The sequence below is a fragment of the Vigna unguiculata genome, chromosome 9, assembly GCF_004118075.2.
Source record: "Vigna unguiculata cultivar IT97K-499-35 chromosome 9, ASM411807v1, whole genome shotgun sequence".
Lineage (NCBI taxonomy): Eukaryota > Viridiplantae > Streptophyta > Magnoliopsida > Fabales > Fabaceae > Vigna > Vigna unguiculata.
In genome coordinates, this window is record NC_040287.1 from 36,219,522 (window position 1) to 36,243,198 (window position 23,677).

The following is a 23,677-nucleotide window of genomic DNA, read 5'->3' on the forward strand; positions in this document are numbered from 1 at the left end:
TTTTTTCTCTTACTATTCATCAACAGTTATTTTTCTCTTATTTTCTCCGTACATTTTATTTTATTTTTTATAAATATACTTTTATTTTGTTATTTTGTTTATTAAATTAATAACATTACAATATCATCAATTATTAATATAATTCAAAAAATGCGTACACACAGGCGCGATAGTGCCTGTGTTTACACTAGTCTATTTTAAAGATTTTTCTTATTAAATCTTTAAAAATATAATTAGTAATCGAGATAGGCTAAATGTTAATATAACTATATAAAAGTTTAAGATAAATTTGTTCTCAAAATGAAAATTAGTTCAGTAGATATATATAAAAAAAATATAGAAAAATTAAATAACAATAAAATATCAAGACTTAATATTTATGTTGTAATTAAACTCTTTTTTAAACACGATTAATGTTATTTTCATTAATAAGGTGAGTTTAATGTGGTACTTTCCGTTATTATAAAGACTTTTACATAATAAAAAAATTAGACATAATCTCAAAGAGAAATTTTAAAACTTATAACGATAAATAATAACTTTATTGTACCAATAAAACTGACAATACTTAACTTCTTTTTTACTTCTGATCAAATACATAAGTATTTATATTTTCGTTTATTCTTTATTTTTTTTCATTTTGTTTCACTCTATTTAAACTACCCCAATTTTCATTTTAATATTCTTTTTCTCCTTCGCTCTCTTTTACATCATAAAGAATGAGGGTTGGATTGCGAGGAAGCAAAGCAATGGCATTTTTGAGATTTGAGTATCACGAGAATGCAATGCAATGAATCAAAATTCAAAATGAAGCAACGGTTAGTAAGTAGTGAGGGAAAAAATGCGTAACATTCACAAATCCCAAGCCCCTTTTTGTTCCAATCCCAGCTGTCGAACCAGGGTTAACCCAACCGTAGTTAATTTCTAACCGCACATTTCAAATTTAGGCACCCCATTTCTGCGCCTATATAAGCCCAAGAACAAACCTCACCATCCTCACAATCCAACGGGAAAGGCGTCTTCATAAACGCCACCCCAAACCTCTCACATTTTTTTTCCTTCCTATTTTCCAATCCATTTTTTTTAGGGTTTCGTTTTCTTCGCCGAGAAAATGAGAGAGTGCATTTCAATCCACATCGGTCAGGCCGGTATCCAGGTCGGAAACGCTTGCTGGGAACTCTATTGCCTCGAGCATGGCATCCAGGTACGTTTTCAAATGAGATTTGTTTTGGTTTCTATTCTGGGCTTGGTTTTGGGATTGGGCTTGAATGTTTGTTTTGTTTTCTTGTGCACAGCCCGATGGACAGATGCCAAGTGATAAGACCGTTGGCGGAGGAGACGACGCCTTCAACACGTTCTTCAGCGAGACCGGCGCTGGGAAACACGTGCCGCGCGCAGTCTTCGTGGATCTTGAGCCCACGGTCATCGACGAGGTTCGAACCGGGCCCTACCGCCAGCTCTTCCACCCCGAACAACTCATTAGCGGCAAGGAAGATGCCGCCAACAACTTCGCGCGTGGCCACTATACCATCGGAAAGGAGATTGTCGATCTCTGCCTCGACAGGATCCGTAAGCTCGCCGATAACTGCACCGGTCTCCAGGGCTTCCTCGTCTTCAACGCCGTCGGTGGCGGCACCGGTTCCGGCTTAGGATCGCTTCTCTTGGAGCGTCTATCCGTTGACTACGGGAAAAAGTCGAAGCTCGGTTTCACCGTTTATCCATCTCCTCAGGTTTCGACCTCCGTGGTGGAGCCATATAACAGTGTTCTCTCAACTCATTCTCTTCTTGAACACACCGATGTCGCCGTGCTTCTCGACAACGAAGCGATCTACGACATTTGCAGGAGATCTCTCGACATCGAGCGTCCTACCTACACCAATCTCAACCGTCTCGTTTCTCAGGTAAAATGGATCCCAATTCTAACAGATGTGGCATTTGATTGATTAATTTATAAATGCGTGTTTTAAATTGATATCATTCGAATCACTCATGTGAATTGGGATTGAATTTGCAGGTGATTTCATCCCTTACGGCCTCTTTGAGGTTTGATGGAGCATTGAATGTTGATGTGACTGAGTTCCAAACCAACTTGGTTCCTTACCCGAGGATCCATTTCATGCTTTCATCATATGCTCCTGTTATCTCTGCTGAGAAAGCATACCATGAGCAACTCTCCGTTGCTGAGATTACAAACAGTGCTTTTGAACCATCCTCCATGATGGCCAAGTGTGACCCTCGCCATGGCAAGTACATGGCGTGCTGTTTGATGTACCGTGGTGATGTTGTGCCCAAGGATGTGAATGCTGCAGTGGCAACCATCAAGACCAAGAGAACCATCCAGTTTGTGGATTGGTGCCCCACTGGGTTCAAGTGTGGTATCAATTACCAGCCTCCCACTGTTGTTCCCGGAGGTGACCTTGCGAAGGTGCAGAGGGCTGTGTGCATGATTTCTAACTCAACCAGTGTGGCTGAAGTGTTCTCAAGGATTGATCACAAGTTCGATCTGATGTATGCAAAGAGGGCCTTCGTGCACTGGTATGTGGGTGAAGGTATGGAAGAGGGTGAGTTCTCAGAGGCTCGTGAGGACCTTGCTGCTCTTGAGAAAGATTACGAGGAGGTTGGCGCCGAGTCTGGCGATGGAGAAGATGGTGACGGAGACGAGGAGTATTAGAATCTGGAATATCTGTCTGATATCGTGTGTTTGATGTGAACTTTTTCGTTTTCTCTGGGATCAAATTCTGTTTGTGATTTTTGAATGTTTGGTTGTTATCGAATATCAATATATGTGTTGTGTGTAGCACAGAAATTTCTCTATGTTCCTGTGTTTCGCTGGTTTTACAATTTTTTTAAAGTTCAAATGAATTTGGTAATAATGTTTAAAAAATTAAGGAAAAATAGGGTGTATCTTGTTGGTGGGATGGTTGTGAGCATAAACCATGTATAAAGTGAAATAAACAAGATTAAGACGACGAAAAATAATTAATTAATTCAACTAACTTTTTATTAATATTTTATTTTTATCCTTATTAGTTAATATTAAGTTAAACATTTTATTGTTTTGCTTAATAATAAGGCCTCTATTGCTTAACCAAATATTTTTAACAAGCAAATTTGAAATAAGAAAAACAAACAATTAAATATTGATTGAAATTGTAAAATATTCTTTCTATATAAAAAAATTACATTTTGCGCCGAAGTATACGTTATATTATAGTAGTGAGCTGAGATAGTAAACAATAAAAATTAACAGGTTACGGGGGAAATTGATCCAACTTTTAATAAAAGTAAAATTTTATGAATTATTTTTTATTGTATTATTTATATTTGTTTTTATAATGTAAAATGTAATTGTAGAGTTGACAAAAATGGTGTTAAAAAATATTTTCCATAAAAAAAGAACATGGTTGGCTATACACATTAAAAAATATTTATTATGTTTAATATAGAGTGAGATTAAGCATAAATTGCTCAAAATGTTAGTAAAAATGCACTATCCTTTCTTTTACTTGGCCTTTCATACATATGCAATATAGTGATTCTTCTTTATTTAATGCAGAGAGAGAGAGAGATGAGCAAGAACCATATGCAATAAAATAATTTGCAGGCCTCTGAAACTCGATTCCTCTCACCATCCATCATAAGGTGGCAAGAGAGGAAGTGGGTGGAAAACTAAATAAAATCAGATATAATAAAATAGTAAAATGTTATGCAATGTTTCACTTTCTTTCGTTTTTTCTATTAGTTCATGGGGGACAGAAAAATAATAGCAATAATAATATCACATTAAGAAAAGGTGAACAGCTGTTTTAACTTCTAATGAAAGTTTTCACAAAATAATAATATCACATTAGATCAAGCACTTATGATTAGGTTAGGGCAGAGAGTTATAGCTGGTGGTATATTGTGGGGTAGTTGGCATGCATTGACCAACCCTTAAAATTAACTCAATCATTCATAAAATGGAGGAAAGTTGAAAACATCATGTTTGCAAAATGACTAAACATTACTATCTCAATAGAAAGAGTACAAATTTCAGAAGGGCAAGTCATAAATTAAACATTATTGTGTGCTTTTTTTCTTTTCAACTTTCAGACTTGAAAGTATTGCTTAAACTTCATTAATCACTTTATTGTATTCGCAACAATTCAATGTAAAAGTATAGTTAGATGTTTCAACAGCGTCCAAGGTTTTGGACAAGACGGTTCTCTATCTCAATTCTCTTTTTCATGATGGATGTATACTTGGAAACCAGTTCCTGATCTCCAGCATTCACTGCAAGTTTGCAGCTGAGAGAAGTTTTCTCCACTTTATCCATGTACATTTCTGATATGGGTATGAAACTGCCCTTCTTGTGACAGAGCAAACCATGAGCAGCTCTCAGTGCAGCTCCAAGTGAAGCTGAATCTGTCACCAAGTTCAACAATTTTCTTATCTCATTAGTTTATTTTATCACTTTCAAACAAGGATTCATATTTCATTATAGAAGATACAATATATACATATATATACACACACACACACACACACATATATATATATATATATATATATTGAAAAATGTGTCAAGATTCTTAAAACATGATAAATATATAATTCCAGTTATGCAAATTCAAATTAAAATCTTATTTATTAGACATTGTTAAAATGAAAAATTATAAATTAGTACTGTCATTAGAAAAATAATAGTACTTTATAGATTATATTCTTTATCACCAGTAGCGATGAAGTATCCTAAAATATCAGATATACATGTGAAAGTATGGATATGTGATACAAATTAAAGTATCGATGGATCATAGATGGAAAGAGAATTCAGAGGTATCCAAAATGTTTTACAATAACATGTATATAAGTGGGTCACACAAACCTTAACATCATTAAGAGTGTATAGTGCTAAAGTTGTGAATTTTTGCTTACCTGGTCTTTGAACTGTGTAAACATCACAGCCAAAAATTGAAGCTATTGAGCTAAGGATGCACTTATTTGCTGATGCTCCACCAGTGGCTATAATTCTCCTTGGAGGAGAAGGCATTCCAAATCTTTCTGCATGAGCTCGCATTGACAGAAATTGACCCTCAATTAATGCACGTACCTGTAATTTAACATCTTGATCAATAAAAATATCTTTCTTAGAATTTTAACTACCCAAAGAAACTGCCATGGTTTTCCTAACCTCAGATGGAGGATCAAACTCCTCCACTTCCCGTTCCTTGAGTCCATCCAATGAATCTGAGAAATTTTCTATGACATAGCGGTGGAAACCAACTAAGACAATAAAAATTAGTTAGTAATTTCTTCTGGCAAAGTTAACTTTATTAGTGCAACAATTAAACAGCCACCTGGAAGAGGAGGTATAATTTCATGCTCCTTGTAGTAGAAACCTAACTTTCCACCTATTCATTAAAAAACATTGTGAGAAAGGAGAGAGTGGATAACATAAGAAGAGTTCTTGATACCTACCATTTAGAGGTTGTGTTTGCTCTAGAAATTTATTGAAAACATCCCAAGATTTCTCTGCACAACGGTTGCGCACATCTGACATTTGAAATAGAATCAAGAATTAGAAATTCCAAGAAACATTTGTATGGGTTTATAAGCAAACAATATATGTTTCAGACAAAGAATCACGAAAACAGTACCTTCTCGGGTAAGGGACCCATTTTTGTATACCAACATTACCATGTAACCTTCTGCATCAACTGGATTAGGGAACACATGTCCCTCCAATCCTGGATTAGGATTTTCTGTGATCATAAATACCTGAGAGATAAGCCAGAAAGAAATTGTCACTAAAAGCAAAGGTGTTAATGGACATTTTTTAAAGATATATGGGATTTGTTTATGCATAAAACAGTTACTATTCTTCTACTGATAAAAATTACAATAATTTCCAAGTTAACCCTATAACACTATGTATCTTAACGTACAGTATCACTGGTGCCGAGGCTGATGGCAAGATCTCCAGGAATATTTAGGGTCAAACCTGCAGATAAATTGGGGTTTTCTTGTTAGATAAACAGGGAAAATATAGACATTATGAAAACTTTTTTTAATATAGATGATAGCATATGTTAATGAAGAAAATAGGGACCTGCCAAACTATTGGGATTGTCTCCTGACCATTGAACAACCAAGCAATCCTTGTTAAAGTGATATCTAATACAAAATAATAAACATAAGTATTTTGACATATCTAGTGCAACAAAAAAGTAGGTAAAGAAACCGGAAGTCCGTAACAGACAATTTTGGCCAGCAAAGGGTTGAGGATAACAGTTGTTGATACTAGTTTCATAGATAGCATTCAAATAGCATCATATAAATCGTTGAAATGCAGATTATGCAGAAATATATTGATAAAAGAATATAACTAGATACACCATGTAGGAGGTAATTAGAGTAGGCAACAATTGTTCGGAATTATGCGATCAGTGAATTTCGAATTAATAGAGTCTCCACAATTATTTCAAAGTTTAACAAAGGCAAATTTTCCTTATACTAATAAACATACACCCCAGCATGTAATATCTGGCTCTGTGGGTTCTATGATAGAGTGTCACCTGAGTGTTGATTTGTTTTGAATCTAGTTGGTGAACAATAAAATACAATGAAAATTGATAGCATTGCATGTAGTACATCAGAATATGAAACAAACTACCTTAATTTTTCTCATTTTTTCAAATGTGAAATATGATAACAAAAAACATCCAACAAACCTCTGTACAAAATATGAAGCAATATTTCCAGCAACAGCATAAGCAGGGGCTAAAGCTCCAAGTTTTGACTCCAAACCAGGGGCAGTTGCCTGCAACCACCATTAGAATGCACATACATTGGTTAAACAAGAACTTCAAAATATAATCAGTCTCTAAACCCCCATTCTTGGAGGCACATCGAAATCCAATTCAACAATCAACACTTAATGTTAAAGTTAATAATGGCAATGAAAACCTCAAGTGCTACTTTAGACCATGCTTTTTCCTTTATGTCCATCAAATTCATGCCTGAACCATCAGTATGATCAATGGCAGCATAAGAACCAACAAAAAGAGACGCCATGAATGAGCTAACAAGCGAGATCCTTTCGGTGCTGTCATAAACTTGTGGTTGAGTATCAAATATTTTCTTGATCTGGGGACCAGTAAATCTCTCAAATGCACGCGATCCCGTTACACGAGCCAACTCCAAGGCCCCTCCACAAGCCTTCTCTATAGCCCTACACTCAGAAGTAGTGCTACAATCCATCCAAATTGGAGATTCCGTAATGGAAAAAGCATGTTCAAGCTGATCCAACAATGTCTTATTAGGATCCAATGATGAAAGTATCTGAGAACTACCAGTCTTCCAATACACGCTACCATGTTGTTGGCCACTGCCAGAAACAGCAGCAACCTTGGCAAAATCAAAATTTGATTTTGAAAGCTTTTGAAACATTAGGTCAAGAGCCTCCACCCACATCAAGGTGGGTGAAACAATTCGGCCACTGCCAGAGGGGTCTCTGTAAACCCCATCGTTGGTTTTGTAATGGGGCAAGTCGGAATCAAAATGAACAAGTTCTGAGGCTACGATGTTGAGGTTGGAGTCCAACACTGTGGCCTTTAACGACCTTCAAAACAATAAAAATTGGAAATTCAATTTGTCGCACATCAAACTAAAAATTTAAATTATTGCTCATGAAATTGAGAGTGAAAATAACGATGCAATTGGACTTGGACTTACTGAGTGGAACTGTCGAATCCGAGAAAGTAAGAGTCCTGAGGAAGAGATAATTCCGCCATTGTAGCGATTCACAAATCTCTGTACAATGATGATTTTGTAATTAGATATGGGAAGAGGGAATCGTTGGCTGCATTGTGATTATTATTTATAAGCGAGTTTTGGATTGGAATCGGATAATAACAAATTTGGATAAACATGAAAGGGGTAACATCCCATAAATTGAAACCATAAAACCATTTTATCTCTACATAGTTGTTGCTTTAAACAAAAATTTTTAATTAAATTTTAAGTGACTCCAAAATTTTATAGATTTAGGTATTGTTTTAATTCAGTTCTGGTATTTTTTTATTACCTATTTAAAAAAAATTATATTTTTTAATTGAACAACTGATATTTTAATTAATTGGATGATGTTATTATTATATCAGTTTATTATCTTGTTTATACCGAGAGAAAGTGTTTTATAGTTACCTATTTAGTTTTTAATTACCTATATTGTTTTATAGTTAATGTAGATTTTACTATTTTAATTATTGATATTTTGATCTATTTATTTATTTACCTTTAATTTATTACTCTAATTAGCATTAAATCATTTATTTTTATAATTTTTTAATGTATGATGGTATAATTTAAAATGATTAAAATATTGTTTAAAACTGAATAAAAGAATTGAATCAAAATATTATTATTTTTTAATTACAACACTTATGATGACAATAATTTCTTAGCCGTTGCAAAAGATAACATGGATGGAAGATATTTAAAATATGATAATTTTATATTAATTTTAATATGATTGAAAATATTATTTTATATTAATTATAAAACTTTATATGTAATTATATAAATAAAATAATAATCGTGCCATTTAGTTATTTTGAAATTAAAGAATAAAGATTTAATTAAAAAATATAAAAATTAACCAAACAAAAACATAATAAAGACATCTAAATACTTAATTGACTAAATATTCTTATGATTCACAAGATAATAAAATATAATAAGAGTAAAAAATTTAATACTTATCAAAGTAGTTACTTAACTTAAACCTATATATATATATATATATATATATATATATATATATATATATATATATATATATATATATATATATATATATATATATATGAACTTTAAAGACATATAAATCACAAAGGGCAAAATAAGCATGTGAAAGTGTAAGGTGTAGAAGAAAAATATGCAGCTGCAAAAGGTAATAGTCCAATCGTAGACATGTTCACAGCAGTAATAACACAAACAGACCCAATACAATTTCTAGCTTTTTTAAATTTAGGCAGTTTCTTATCTACATAATCGTCCTCTTGCATCTTTATAACTTATTTCTTTTCATTTAGATTGTACAATGAGTATTTTTTTCCTAAAAGGATTTTAAATTGCATAATTCGAAAGTAAAATAGAATTTTCAAATTGTACAATCGAAAGTAAATAATAATCTTCTATGATATTTTCGGATTGTGTAATTTGAAATTTTTTTTTTAAATTATTCTTAAATTATACAATCTAGGAGTTTTTTTTTCTTTTTTTACTTTTGAATTATATAATCGGAGTCATTTTAGATTGTATAATTTAAAGGATTAATATTTTATTTGGTTCTCTAATTTTATTTGAATTTTTAAAAAGACCTATAGTTTTTAATTTTTTTAATTTAGTTCTCTAATTTTTGAAGAATGTTTATTTTGATCTTTTCGTTTTAGTTAGACTAACCTTAATGTTGTGTTCATATATGTCAAGTGTCAATAGGTGAAATTTTTAATTATTTTAATTTTGATTTTAAAAAATTCTGTTATAGGTCAAGTCATGATTGTGTCACGTGACACATGACCATGTTTGTTTTCAATCTAACTTTTTTTTTAATGATATAATTTGACCCCTCTCCAATTTAAAATTTGAGACCAAATTATAATTAAATTTAGTTACAACTTATATATATTTATCAATTTTTTTCTAATTTATATATAAAAACACTCCACTTAAATATTCAAATTATTTTTTTCTTACATTTTTACATAAAAAAATACCTATTTAAACTTATAATTTTTTAAAAATATAATTACAAGTGTCACTTAACATTTTTAATATTTTTAAAATATTATAAATTTAAATAAGAATTTTTTTATGTAAAAACGTAAAAAAAGATAATTTAAATATTTAAGTGAAGTGATTTGACATATAATTTCTTTAAAAAATACTTATGTATATATATATATATATATTTTGAAATTAATTTGGGATTGTGTAATTTAAAATTCATATTTTTTATAAAAAATTGAAATGAAAAATGACTTCTAAATTATAAAATTTAAAAAAGTTAAAAAGGAAGTGCAGCAAGAAAGTTATGGAAGGGCAAGGAAAAAACTGCCTAAAATTTGAGGTTACTACATGCAGACGAAGAGCTTGTTTGAGACCTTTGGGGAGAAAAGTCCTTTTTGAAAAAGTTGAGTTGGTTTGGGACAAATAGTAAAAATTTTCAACACGTTATTTTCCTTCCAGTTTCATACTTAACTTTATACACGTTTTTGTAAATTTTATACCTGACATCTCAATTTTCTTACAGTTTGATTCAAATCCACTACTAAATCATTAACAAGCTCTTTTAATTATCATCAATATTAGCTCTTTACTATATTTTTAAATCACATTTTAAATCTATCAAATACTTGAAAGCACGTTTCAAACATCATCCATATGCATCTGGCAAAATTTTCTTAGTCAACTAAAATTACCACTTTCTCTCTTCACATATATAATCTTCTTAACCATTCATCCCTTAACCATCTTTCAATTATATGACCAAATAAAATTTTAATAATTTCTAAAAAAGTATTAAAATAATTAAAAACAACCTTTTATCAAAATTTAAACTGTTGATTGCAAATTCAAAATATAATTTATATAATTCAGAATGTTAATTACATAAAAAAACCATTATCTTTTACAATGCACTGTCTAAAAATAATTACATATATACAAGTTATGGATATATTTTAATATTTTAAAGCATATTTCTAATTTCTCTTGAAATATTCTTTAATAAAACTTGTAGTTATTCATGATCTACCGAACCAAATAATTACATCCCTTCCCTAAAGATATACAGCTATTTTTGAAATAAACATTTTGAGGGGAAAATATACACTCTTGGTTACTGAATCTAATACAAGGGTGAGTGGTTATGCCTGAAAGCTTTATAAGTGAGTGGCAAACTGCTATCGAAAAAGATCTGGGAATGACCACATTATGAACTTTGCAAAAATGTCAGAATCCAGAAACTCAATATGCGCAGCTCTACCGATTATAGAGTCCAGATTCTTGCCTTGTGTAGATGGATCAAAGTTCACATCACAACGCATGAAGACTCGGTGTAGTGTGGAGTTGGCACGGATTTGGTCCATGCAAGCATTCAACATCTCCATGAACAGTTTACTCTTCTTTGAAGTGTCTCTTGAAGCAGCTTGGCATGACTCAATTCTAGCAGAATGGTAAGGCACATAACCATCCTGAAAATGCCGCATCAGTTAACACCAAACAAGGACCAACTTTACAGACTTGTATTAAACTCATGAATGATAATATGCTAATGCTAATGCTAATGTATAACAACCCAATTGCTGATTAAAGTGACGGTTGATAAAATTCCTAAAATTTATTGCAAGAGGCAAGACAAGAAGAAAAGGTAATACCTGGGGGGAAGATAGCAGAATAATATTCCTAAAATGTTCCAAGGTTTTCTGCTGAAAAAAGGAGGGGGACGGGAGGAAAGAACTCTATTAGAACCTCATCAAATAAATAGTTCCATAAAATATATAAATGACTCATGCAGCTTTTATTTTCAAGATACATGCCACGATAAGTTATTCAAGCAAAAACGAATGAGTTCTTCGTAGGACAGTCTCTACCTGACACAGTTTATAGAGAAATGTATTTTGGATATCAGGATCATCCGTGAAAGTGAGTTGATGAATGCACTGTGTGCCTTTTAGCTTCTTCAAAAACCACAACCCAGAATTAAACAATGAGTTTGAACTATAAAGATACCCCAAGTGTGGACCAGATACTGAAACATATGTATGTAGGTGACTTAGAAATGGCTCCATAATGCTATCTGCAAACAGAGGACAAAAATTAGCACCAAATGTCAAACTGATGAATATCACTGCTTCTACGATTATGAACTACCTGCTAGCGCTGATCTTATAATGAGATTACCAATAGAATGTCCAACAAAACTTAGCCTAATATCTGCCAAACTCCCAAATCTTGATGCTTTGTCCATTTTTATTTTAAGAAATAAAATAACTTCCTTAGCTAGCCTATTTCCCATCTCTCTAAAGTCTCCAAATGTCTTATCTTCATTAGCCTCTGACATCAGAAATTCTACTTTGGGATCTATCAAAAGCCACTGATTCCGGACAAGTCGTAAATCTAGATGATGCCCCTAAAACATTTTAAATGACAAACAATAAGAGGTCTGAATCAACTTTTTAACCACATACTGGAAAAAAAAAAAGGATTTAGTCAACCAATATTGCTCTGCGATATATGGATGCAGCTCTCAAATGAAAGTAATATACATGTTATGATTATGATATACTGCATCCAATATTTTCAATTATACCATTTATAAATAAAAACTAACATTCTTTTTATTTCTGGAAATTTGAGATAATGTAAGGGTTACATAACACATTTATTTAACACTTTATTATTGAAAAGGCTAACTTAGGAGTCATACATCCTTTTAAGTAATTCTGCACTTTAGGTCTTTAAAGTCAATGTTATGTACAAGATATCTGATAAACTTGATCACGTTGAGCAGAGCTTACTTTATCAACATATACTCTTATCTATATGAAAATAACTATACTAATAGAAAAGCCCAGCCCAAGCACACTAACAACAAAATAAAACCTGTTAGAATAAGAAAACAGATCAAAAGATATTCCAAGAGTTATCTAATACTGCCCCTCAAGTAGTAAACACACAAAGATATGACAAAGAACACTGGCTTATCTAGCCAAAGAGCATAGGCAGAGTGAATTACAAAGCCTTCAATTAAGGGTATTAAAGTATGGTTATTCGGGTTTATTAAAACTCAATACACACGTGACCGTACGGTATAGTTGCTTCTCTGAAAGTTCGTCATCACTAAGTAAATTTTACTTTTACTTTCAGAATCAACAAGACAGATTGGTACAGTTCTCTATCAAATGGTTGAAACTTTAAAGGAATGAGCAAGATCAAACAAAGAAGAGGAAAGATCAACTAAGAACACACAGAAAGCACCAAACCACATCCATAAATAATTAATTCATGCTCAAATGCACCAAAGACAACACTGGAGCTCATCAATGGCGACTCCTATTGCCTACCTGAAAAAGATTAAAGAACAGAATGCAGAACCTCGTTTTTCATATTTTCTCAGTTTAAACTTAAACATAAAATCTTTGAACTCAAGACCAAAGAATGTGGAAATAAACTTATAGTACTGGTCTAATATCTTGTTAAATAACTTTAAGCTTAGGTTTTAAGAAAAAGGAACTAGAGGATAATCCATTTTGACAATGCTACAAAGAGATCAACAGTATATGACTTGCCACTGACTCTAAAATAGGTGGATAAACCTAATCACTTTCAAGCCACCAACCTCCAAAAAAAGAAACACCTAACAAACTCAAATCCTACATTAAAAATAGAACGTATAGTTTGCAATAAAAGCTACAAGACATGCCTGAAACCCATGCACAAAGACAACAATCTTCAACACACGATCATTACTTGGTTGTGCAAATTTCTTGGCTATACTGTCATAGTTGAGGCTAAGTGGGAAGCCATCAGAATCTATATGCCCAATATGTCTCAGTAATGAATTTTCACTTGGAAAACGCCGTGGTACATTCAACACATGTTCAACAATCACAATTGGTGTACGCAAAGGATCTCCAAATATCTGCATGTCTTGAATTGAGCGGTTGTTAATCTGCAAAATAGTAATCAATATTTCATTATATGGGCCATATTTAAATATCAAACATTCAAGTTGACAGATTACCCGCATTTGTTCAATGCTCTTTCGATGAAGTTCTGCACGCGTGGCTGCAATCTGAATAGGCTGTATGATTTATGAGATAAAATTTATTCTTTTGGGTCTATTGCATTGAAAATTGCTTATTTCTCGATTTTCCTGTTTTCTAAATTGCATGATACTCAAAAAATGAAGGAAGGAAGACACAAGCACTTACATCATCAGGTAACTTCCACAAACTGACCGCTCGTTTGGCGGTACGCTGGGAGGTCTCATCACCCTTACTGTTTGTATACTGATGAGGCATTTCTACCTTAGAATATAACATCCATATTGACCATTCAGTTTTCCGCTCCCTAATCCATGTCTCATGTAAAACTCCCATTATCTTTGTTTTGTTATCCCTAGGAAAATGTAAATACTAGCTTATTAAACGAGGTAAGATAAAGTTTCATGAATCATAAAACACATTTGAGTAAGAGCCAATGCAAAGGCCATAACTTGTAGTTCTCATGCAGGAAATTGGATTAATATCCTGCTATAATATAGCTTTCAGCGTATGAAACCTGAATGTAGATTAAGTTTTCCAAGTATTGATGGAAAGTTATCTTCTGAAACCAAATCTAGAAGTGATGCACAATTGAAGGAAAAAAAGGTTCATAATCCGGTTTATAATAAGTTATATAGACTCATGGTAGTTGAAAGGCAGTAAGAAAAAGGAATAAATTTATTAGTCAAAGTATAAACAATGATTTAAATAGTATCAAAGTTGTTCAAATAATGAATTTGGAAAAAGGGAAAACAAAGGGATACATTAATCAGATTCAAATGCAAAACTTAAAAAATCAGACATCGTAGTTGAATTGTTATGAATCTCATGATACAGGATAAGAGGCAAACCTGTGGAACTTTAAAAATGTTTTCCATAAATAGGACAATTGATCTCCCAATGAATGAAAACAGTCCATCAGCTCATTCTGGGACAGTGAACAAAACTTTTCAACATCCTGAAAATCTAGATCTTCATTTCCTCCCTGGACAATAGGACAAAGAAACTAAAAAAAAGGAACCTTAAAACAATATAAATACAGAAAAAAGGTATTATTCTGTAGTCTGTAGCGTGAAATAAAAGCAAGAACCTTACGACCATTATGTGGCTTGCCTTGTCCGATAACTTCATTTGCTAATTGATTCTCTTGCTTCATATTACTCACTATTGATACAAACTCTGAAAAATCTAAAGCTTCATTAATTGCTCTGCCAATTTTTTGTAGTTCTTCAAGCAATATATCACGGGAAGCTGATAATACTTTAACAAGCACGGCAGAGCCCTGGTCAGCCACACAACAATCAGTTAATGCTTGGAAGAAAAATGTCAAAGATTAAAACATTCAGATAGTGGACTAATGACTTGCTTGAGAAAGATAGATGTGGTGGAAGTACATGATAATGTTTGATAATTTCCTAAACAAGTAGCAGTGGTAGACCTAGATGAGATGGAATAAAGTACAAAACAAAAAACCCACTTCACAAAATCTATTATATCCTAATGCTAGAAGGCTCCTCACCATACAAAGGTATTTGTACACTATACAACGTTACCCTTGAATATGCAAGAAAGCCTATTTTCAAATTCAAACCCATGATCAATCGGTTACCTATGCACAACTTTACTGCTATACTAGTTCACATAAAATATGTGAATGTGCTTGTACAAAAAAAGATGACAAGGAACAAAAACTACTCATGTCCATAGGTGAATAATGCAAATAAGAAATGTTCCCCTTTTGTCTGTGTACAATTTTGAGTGGAGTTAAGTCATCATAATAGTATAAAATTACCATAGTGAATGCCAAGTAGGTGCCAAAGTGCTTGAAGTCGAAGTGTAGACTATTAGGGGCCATTAATACTTAAAAATGATATCCAATATATACTGTTCATACACTTCTCAAATTCTTTGGGATTCTTCTTGACTACATCTTTAAATTGTGAACTTTTGTATCAATACAAGTGCAATAGCAAATTGATTATATAATGATAATGTTTTATTGTAAAATGAAACTAACTTAAAAAATGTTGATGCATTTATTATAACTTAGTATGTCTTTTTGTGTTGATACTGCATTTATTTTATATATGACGTATATCATCCATATATGTCCTATAAATTGTAGACATTATCATGGTCATGTACCAGTTCCATGCCATTAGAGTGTTCATATCTATATCCATGCTTCTCATATAGGCAATAAAGCAAGCAAAGAGCTCAGAAATGAAATAATGCAAGAAGATGTTTGCAATTAATATTTTGCATGAAGTCAACTCGATCATCACTTTAGTGTGATTATAAAAAAAGAAACATCCAATGTTTTAGAACATACTTTGTTCGAGGTGTCGCTGCTTTGGTCAGCAATGACTTCAGTGTTGGCAGAATTGCTGTAACCGATCAAAGATGCGTAAAAATAAATGTGCAATGACAAGTGCTCAAAAATAAACTTTTGAACAGACAGAAAATGCTAAAAGAAAATTCTAGCAGATTCAAACTGAAAATAAGAACATTTTACAAACCTGGGTAGCTTTGATGCAAATGAATGAGAGGCAACTTTTAGTATACTGGCATGTACACTTACGTCGACAAGCACTGCATGTAAAGCGTCAAAATGGACAGGACAATACGAATGCAATCCTACAAGAGCTTTAGGAGGTATTCGGAATTCATGGATAGCAGCAGAGGAAGCATCCAGAGGGAGGTCCAATTCGACACTGTAGATGACATACTCCCATCAACAATCAACATGTCAGTTGCACCTAATAGATATCAATAAATAAAGAAACACAAGTGTCTATATGGCACATTAGTTAGGCCAATGAAGACACCACTCTTATGACTCACCCATGCTCAGTCATGGGAGCGTATATAAGCTCAAATTTTAAAATAACAGCAGTTGTAGCTAAATCCTGCAAATATGAGCGACATAAAGCGGGTCAATTTGATAAGGATATTCAACTAGAGGAAAGAGAGTTATGTGTAATGTAAAAGCTATGATGCTTTGTTTCACATAAAAGGTTGAGTAACCTTCAAGGTGAGATTTTATAGGTCCCCTTCCCAGACAGATGCAAACTAGTTTGTGTATATTTTTTTTCCAGTACTGCTTTAAGCTTCATTACACATGTGACAAATAAACATTGTAAACCTCAGTTTGACATTTAAGTACTAGACAATAAGTTCCATATTCATTTCCCTAAGAATAAGTTCTGATACAAAGCTACATTTCAGTAAGTACCACAGTATCCTGACCTCACTTAACCCCTCTGCTTGTACTGTTAGTTAAGTCAAATAACAGGGTAGTAGCATTACTAATATATAGGCCACTCACTAGCAATATGGCTAATAACCATGATATCTTAACATAAACCTTACTCAATAACAAATATTTTAAGGCTGATAACTCTAATATCTATCTAATAATATTATTATTATTAATCCTTAAATAAACTAAATCGTAGTAAATACGTCATGGGTCTTTTTGTGGCTCACATGTTTCCAACATCAATACATACATGTGTATATGGTTACACAATGCGCTAACATGTGTATAAACTAATTTATATACAGAATTGATATGCCAACCAACATTAAGTAACCTAGAAACCACAATAATAGATACTTGGCACTCAAGATACAATATCATTCCCATAATGTGTTCTTTCCCTTCGTTACCCATGCAAAGAAAATACATGATAGTGATCATTACCACCAAATTATTACGACGTAAGTTGAACACAATCATCAAATCCAAATGAACATCCTGCCTAGCATATTTTATTCGAAAAGACTGTGTTGAGAAACTGTTATCTGTGTCATCAATCCTCCATACGCCATATATGCTGCTAGGATCCAGATCAGGAGGAACTGCATAACCAAAGGTTTTCTACCTCAGTATCACTTTTGCATATAAGAAAAGGTTATCCAATAGCTTTCATTCTAAGAGAGAGAGAGAGAGAGAGAGAGAGAGAGAGAGGGAGAGAGAGATGAAGGAGCGATCAAATCACCAAAGCAACTTTTCTTTTTCATCTTTCATTTTCTTTTAATCTAACATCTAATTTATTCTTAAAATTATTAGATTACAAGAAATAAAAGGTGAAGATGAGGAGTAACTCTTTGAAAATTACTCTTCAAATAACATGATTCCTTCTTGTGTGTGTGTGCGTAAGGAGATTACTCTAAGAATAAATCTAACATCCTCACTCTTCATTTTTATTAACAAAAAGACTTCGTATGACTGTTACATTAAGAGAAAAATGAAAAGTAAAGATAAGGAGTAATTCTCTTAGAGTTAATTTAGGTAACGTGACCCTTAAAGGAGAAATGCAAAGCTTTAATCTCTTCTTCCATTTCAAATTGTGAACAGTTGATCATGAGAAAAAACCCACAACAATTTACATTTCTGAAGTGATAGATAGAGAAAAAGAGGTAATTCAAAATTCTTTCAAAGGAAATAAAGAAAGTAGAGAAAAGTATTTCAAATCATAGGTAGAAAAGTAAAGAGAAACATTGCTGATTTGCTTATTTTATATTTTTATGATTCTTTTGGAGTTGAGGGAGTTGCTGACTTATTGTTATATATGTATGATTCTGTGAGTTGTTACATATTTAATTCACTTAATGTATAATTATATGAAGAGTTTCTATTAGCTTATTAGTTAGCAGTCATAGAGGAGCAAACTAGGAAGAATTTTACACATAACCATACAAAGTTTTGTTTTAATTTTTTAGAAGTTTCTTACAAAGATTATTTAATTATGAACGGTGAGGATCATGCCTCATTGCCCTTCCATTCTACTTCATAGAGGACTAACATTGGCTGGGAGAGACCATCACTTAAGATTGAAATTCCTAATTACTCAATTTCAAATTAGTAACAAGATTGTATAATTTTGCAATTGGATTAAAGATTGTATAATTTTGGTCTGTTTGCAAATAAGTCCATGTTTAAAGAATCCTAACGCAATTTTTCCATAAATAAAGACAAAACTATTATAATGGTAATCTTAATTATAGGTGGCTAAGCAGTATATTCGTTAAGTTACCTTCATATTGAACAATACTTGCTGGAATACCGAAGCATACGTTTTCACTGTCCTCCCATCTCACGGTAATCTTAATCTGATACCATCTATACAAAACAACACATGCATCGGTTTAACAGATTAGAAATTTAACAACAAAATCAAAAATCAGAAAATAAGAAAAGTAAAAAAAATAAATGTATACGCAATATACCCTTGCTTAAAAAGGTCAAGGTTGTGAAACCTATGAAGATAGACGGCAATCTCCTGTACAGTCTCCAACGTAGCCTCCGACTTGACCTTCACAGAGGGTGGCATTAAATCAGGCAAACTCTACCGACTAGCTTTAATGTTACACACCAACAAAACATCCTCCCCTGGTTGATGTATCATGCATATACCACAATAACCAACACAAACATCTTTCCCTCGTAGGTAATACTATCAATCCTGATTAGCAGCCATTAGCAAATTCCTTTGCCCCTTTCAAACCTTGACACATCTCAAACAGACCCTGATTCTTAACCCATAAAACTCATCCGTTGATATGCACATTATGCGGAACACCCAGGAGCAGGCCGGAGAAACTAAACCTGTGATGCAAATATAAACAATGGAACAACCAGAAGTGAGATTAAAATTTTACAAGTAATGTGATCATATTAATATAATTTTAAATGAACATTTTTCTAACTTACTGTTAAAAAATTCTCTCTCACGATTAATTTAACTCTTTCCCCAGACTCAAATTAATGATTAAGGAAAAAGACAAAAAAATGGGATTCCTTGCTGTCCTGGGATTTGATCCTCAGTATGCACTAAAAATTGATTAATTGATGGAGTAGCAGGGAAAAGAAAATTCAAGATTATGACGTGAAGCTGAAAAAATGAAAGGAAACAGCGCCAATAGCTAAGAAAGCAATGTTATTATGTATCCTTTCGTTAATGACATAACAATGAACGGAAATGGAAAGGATAGAAGACAAATATCTGAAAGAGAAAGGGAATTGTATTCTAGGGTTCGTAATTGCCACACAGTATGGGAGGCTCAAATTATTAACAAATGAGGTTTGGAATGAAATTGGAGGAACGGTTGACTGATCCTATCTCCAATTGTTCATCGTTCTTGTTGGTTGTGTGGAATTGTGACGGTTCTTGATCCTGGAAAATGAAAATGAAGCGTTTGAACGTGAAATGTGAGTTCTTCATTAGGCAATGTCATTACCGAAAACACCAATAACCTCTTTCTATTTTTTTCTCAAGGCTTTGGACGATGTTTGAATCCAAAGTTATGAAGAATCCTGATAAACGATCAAATGGAGTCAAATTAAAGTTATTTATTTAAGAATTCATTGACATTCCGTTTTTTATTTACATACATTTTTTTTAGTTAAAAAATCAGATAATATGTAAATTCTCCATAATTTAATTTTCCAAAAATATTCACAACATTTCAAAAATTAACTTTTCATTTCTTTTATAAAATTAGTCATATTGAAAATTTTAATTTGCGAAAGGTGGTAATATTAGCCAAGAAATAAATTTTATGATTGAAATAATTTAAATATATGTTTGATAAATAATTATACAATTAAATTTATCTGACATGTAAGACCTATAAAATGACATTGTAAAAGTGACTGTGGTTTAAAAGTAATGAGACTTATTATATTTAAAGGGTTGAGTATAAATAAAATCGTTATAAATGAGTTTTATTATTTTAAAACACACGATTTTTTTTTTATAAACTACTTTTTTAAAGTTCTTTGGCTTATTTCTAGGAGTTCTGTCTCTCTGATCCTCTAATCCTCTGATTGAAGAACCGAGATATTAGGGGCGAGCTCTTCAAGTTAGACCGATCAGTTTTGCCGAGTACGTAAGTTGAATTTTCGTTCTCTTTTTTGTCTATTTTTGTTTTCTGTTGCATGTGAGCTCTCCTCTGCTTGCATACATTGTTTTAATCATCGGTGAGTCTCTGTTGATCAGTGATTATAACGGTATGTTCTAATCGTTCTTATGATGTTTCTATGTGGATAGAACATCATGTGGAGTTAGAAGTGTTTTGCGTTTATAGAGTTGTCGAAGCAGGATAACCGGTAAGGGAAGTTAATTCCATTATTTCTAAGTTACAAACATGTTAGAATTATAAATTGTATGGATGTACTGTGATTGGTTGTTTTATCTGAACTATTGAATGAGTTGTGATATATGAAAGCTATGAAATTTAAGTGATCAAATTTTGTTCATATAGAAATGTTGATGTTTAGTACTGAAATTAAGGTCAATTGGCATTGATGTATTTCCTATACTTGATTTTGATATGTGATTGACATCTATTCTTGAATTTTCTGGACTGGCTTGAGTCTGCATAATTATGCAAAAATCAGATTCTACAAAATTATGCTGAGTCACTGGACATAGGAAGTTATCTGAATATTTGAGTTATATATATATATATATATATATATATAATACAAAATTGTCTAAATAAAATATATGTATAAATAAATGTTTCAGATTCTCATAAATGCATCAAAAATTTCATATTTGTTGGTTTTAATTAAAACTAGCTTAATTGTTTAGAGTATAATTTAAAATTAAATTCTCATGGTTTTTAAAATGAAATTTTAATTGGTTGAAAGATAACAAAAAGTTGAGATTTAAAACATGAACTTTTAATTGATTAAAACTTTTAACAAGAACGAACTTGAGATTTTTAAATGATTTTAATTAATGAAAAATTGTTTTGACATATCAAAAAAATATTTAAATACGCAATTTTTGTTTAAGTGATTTTATCCATTAAATTATTATTTTTATTTTATTTATTCATGTCTTTCGATTAAACTTATGAATATTCTAACATATTAAAACACATTTATAAGTTTTTCTACAGATAAGATCAAAACATCATAGAAACAAAGATTTTTATCACTTGAATCTCAATTTTTAGAGTTTGGACTAAATCAAGGTTCTTTTTATTAGAGATGGCAAATAAATATGTTTTCATGGGTATTTGTTCGAACTCATTCTTATTTTGATAGAGAATTCATGCATTGACTAAGTATGGGTATGTGTATCTGTATGGAGAATCCTCGACTTTTTCAATTGGATGTGTGGATGGGTATGGGGATGTACATATATCTGCCATAATACCCGTCACCGTTTAAATTATTAAAATATTTACAATTAATTAAGAAGTCATATATACATTTGGTTTGTAATGAAATTCATTCATATCTCCAATATATTTTTCTTATCTTATCATAAACTTTATGTAATTATGATAAAATGATGTATGTCAATTAAAAAAAATTTATGTCTCACATTTGAATATTTCTATTATTTTTAATATTTTTATTTATTGTATATGTTCCTTTCACATGAGAATGTATAATACTTTCAGTTTAAGTGTTTAATAGCATAAATCTTTCCTTTACTAGGTAATATAAAAAAAAAAAACTTTACTTATTAGTATTCATTTTTGTTTCATTTGAATAACTCTTTTGTTTTTAAACCATTGAGTATATATGTTGATATTTGAAAAGTTTTCTTGGATCTCTGAGGTATTTTTCATCTTATCATACCATTAATTATACATTTATTTTTTTTTGTGCGATTTCTTTCAATAGTCTCTAAATTTGTTTATAAGACACACATTTGTTAATTTGTTAATATTTTTATTTGTTGTTTATTTTTATCATGTAGAATATTATTTCGATATATTTTATCTAATTATTTTTTATTTTATAACTCATTATCAATCAGACTATAATTTTTTCACTATAATTATATAAATAACTTTTATTTACTACAATATAAAAATTTAATGTAATTGTCATAAATATTTTTTTATCACCATCCAACATATATTGGAGTTCAAAAGATACAAGATCTATGTCAAAATTTTATTATTATGTTTATTATTTGTTCTTTGCATCATTTTGATCAAGTGATGTATTATAACTTTTATTAGTGTATAAAAAATTGAAGTAAACAAACATTTAGAATATATTTTAATTTGAATATTTGTTTTCCTTTTATATTTTTTTAATATATTTTTAAATTTTATCAACCAGGTTTCATTAATATAAATTTAATAAATATTTTGGTTTTCATTAAATTTTATTTGGTATTCTAATATAAAATGTAAATAATTATAATTTATTTCAAAGTATTTGATATCGAAGAGAACCATCCTCTTAATATTGATTATTTGATAATATTATATTTTCTTTACCGTAAGTTTTTATTATTTTATAAAAATTAATTAAAATGAATATTAAAGTAGTCAGAAACGGGTACGGCTATGGGTACAAGATTATAGCCATTACCCGGTGGGGATGAAGATTGGACAAAAGTTTAATACCCGTAGAAATTGAGTATGGAAATGGAGATGAATTTTTTCTATGGATATAAGTATGAGATAGCGAAACCCGCCCATGCCTCACTCCGTTCCATTGCCATCCCTAGTCTTATTCATCATGGAATTTGGAATCAACAAATACATCACATTTGTGTCATCAAACTCCCATTTTTCATCACTATCAAGGTAGTAATTAATTTGGACTTTCCATATAAACTTCTTGAGAAGTTCTTGGTAGTTTTTTGATTGACAAATGTTTCAAGCTTCAATTATTTTACTTGAAGTCCTAAGAATATTGAAAGTTTATCTATCAATCTATCATAAACATTTCAAAATCCTCCTACACGATTGAAGAAAAATTGCTCACACATGTTATAATTACTTGCTCCAAATACAATGGCATCAACATATTCTTCCACCAGCAAAATGTCTCCCACTTATTTCTTTATAAAGAGAATTTTATCAAATTTGTGACC

General features: G+C 31.5%; 3 protein-coding genes across 6 annotated transcripts; 1 reads left to right on the top strand and 2 right to left on the bottom strand.

Moving 5' to 3' along the window:
• Window positions 1-978: 978 nt before the first annotated feature.
• Window positions 979-2,814, top strand: LOC114163828 (tubulin alpha-4 chain). Its single transcript, XM_028048180.1, has 3 exons — window positions 979-1,204; window positions 1,296-1,901; window positions 2,015-2,814. Exons 1-3 carry the CDS (start codon window positions 1,112-1,114, stop codon window positions 2,669-2,671), a joined length of 1,356 nt encoding a protein of 451 aa, XP_027903981.1. The 5' UTR covers window positions 979-1,111; the 3' UTR covers window positions 2,672-2,814.
• A 1,119-nt stretch (window positions 2,815-3,933) lies between these two features.
• On the bottom strand, window positions 3,934-7,940 carry LOC114164711 (xylulose kinase 2). Its single transcript, XM_028049456.1, has 11 exons — window positions 7,717-7,940; window positions 6,949-7,603; window positions 6,714-6,802; window positions 6,092-6,156; window positions 5,928-5,983; window positions 5,640-5,760; window positions 5,461-5,535; window positions 5,340-5,393; window positions 5,174-5,265; window positions 4,918-5,092; window positions 3,934-4,404 (listed from the first exon to the last, which is right to left on the bottom strand). Exons 1-11 carry the CDS (start codon window positions 7,773-7,775, stop codon window positions 4,172-4,174), a joined length of 1,674 nt encoding a protein of 557 aa, XP_027905257.1. The 5' UTR covers window positions 7,776-7,940; the 3' UTR covers window positions 3,934-4,171.
• A 2,973-nt stretch (window positions 7,941-10,913) lies between these two features.
• Window positions 10,914-20,124, bottom strand: LOC114196224 (protein FAM135B-like). Of its 4 annotated transcripts, none has more exons than XM_028086793.1 (16): window positions 19,534-20,124; window positions 19,050-19,428; window positions 18,857-18,942; window positions 17,521-17,678; window positions 16,659-16,723; window positions 16,334-16,528; window positions 16,147-16,201; window positions 14,905-15,096; window positions 14,666-14,799; window positions 13,983-14,169; window positions 13,793-13,852; window positions 13,472-13,720; window positions 11,920-12,178; window positions 11,640-11,845; window positions 11,424-11,474; window positions 10,914-11,240 (listed from the first exon to the last, which is right to left on the bottom strand). In XM_028086793.1, exons 2-16 carry the CDS (start codon window positions 19,151-19,153, stop codon window positions 10,950-10,952), a joined length of 2,292 nt encoding a protein of 763 aa, XP_027942594.1. In that variant the 5' UTR covers window positions 19,154-19,428; window positions 19,534-20,124; the 3' UTR covers window positions 10,914-10,949. The 4 variants fall into 4 exon arrangements, with proteins under 4 accessions (XP_027942594.1, XP_027942593.1, XP_027942591.1 ...); XM_028086792.1 differs by having other exon boundaries at window positions 11,424-11,471; window positions 14,666-14,820; XM_028086790.1 differs by having other exon boundaries at window positions 14,666-14,820.
• Between the last annotated feature and the right edge of the window lie 3,553 nt (window positions 20,125-23,677).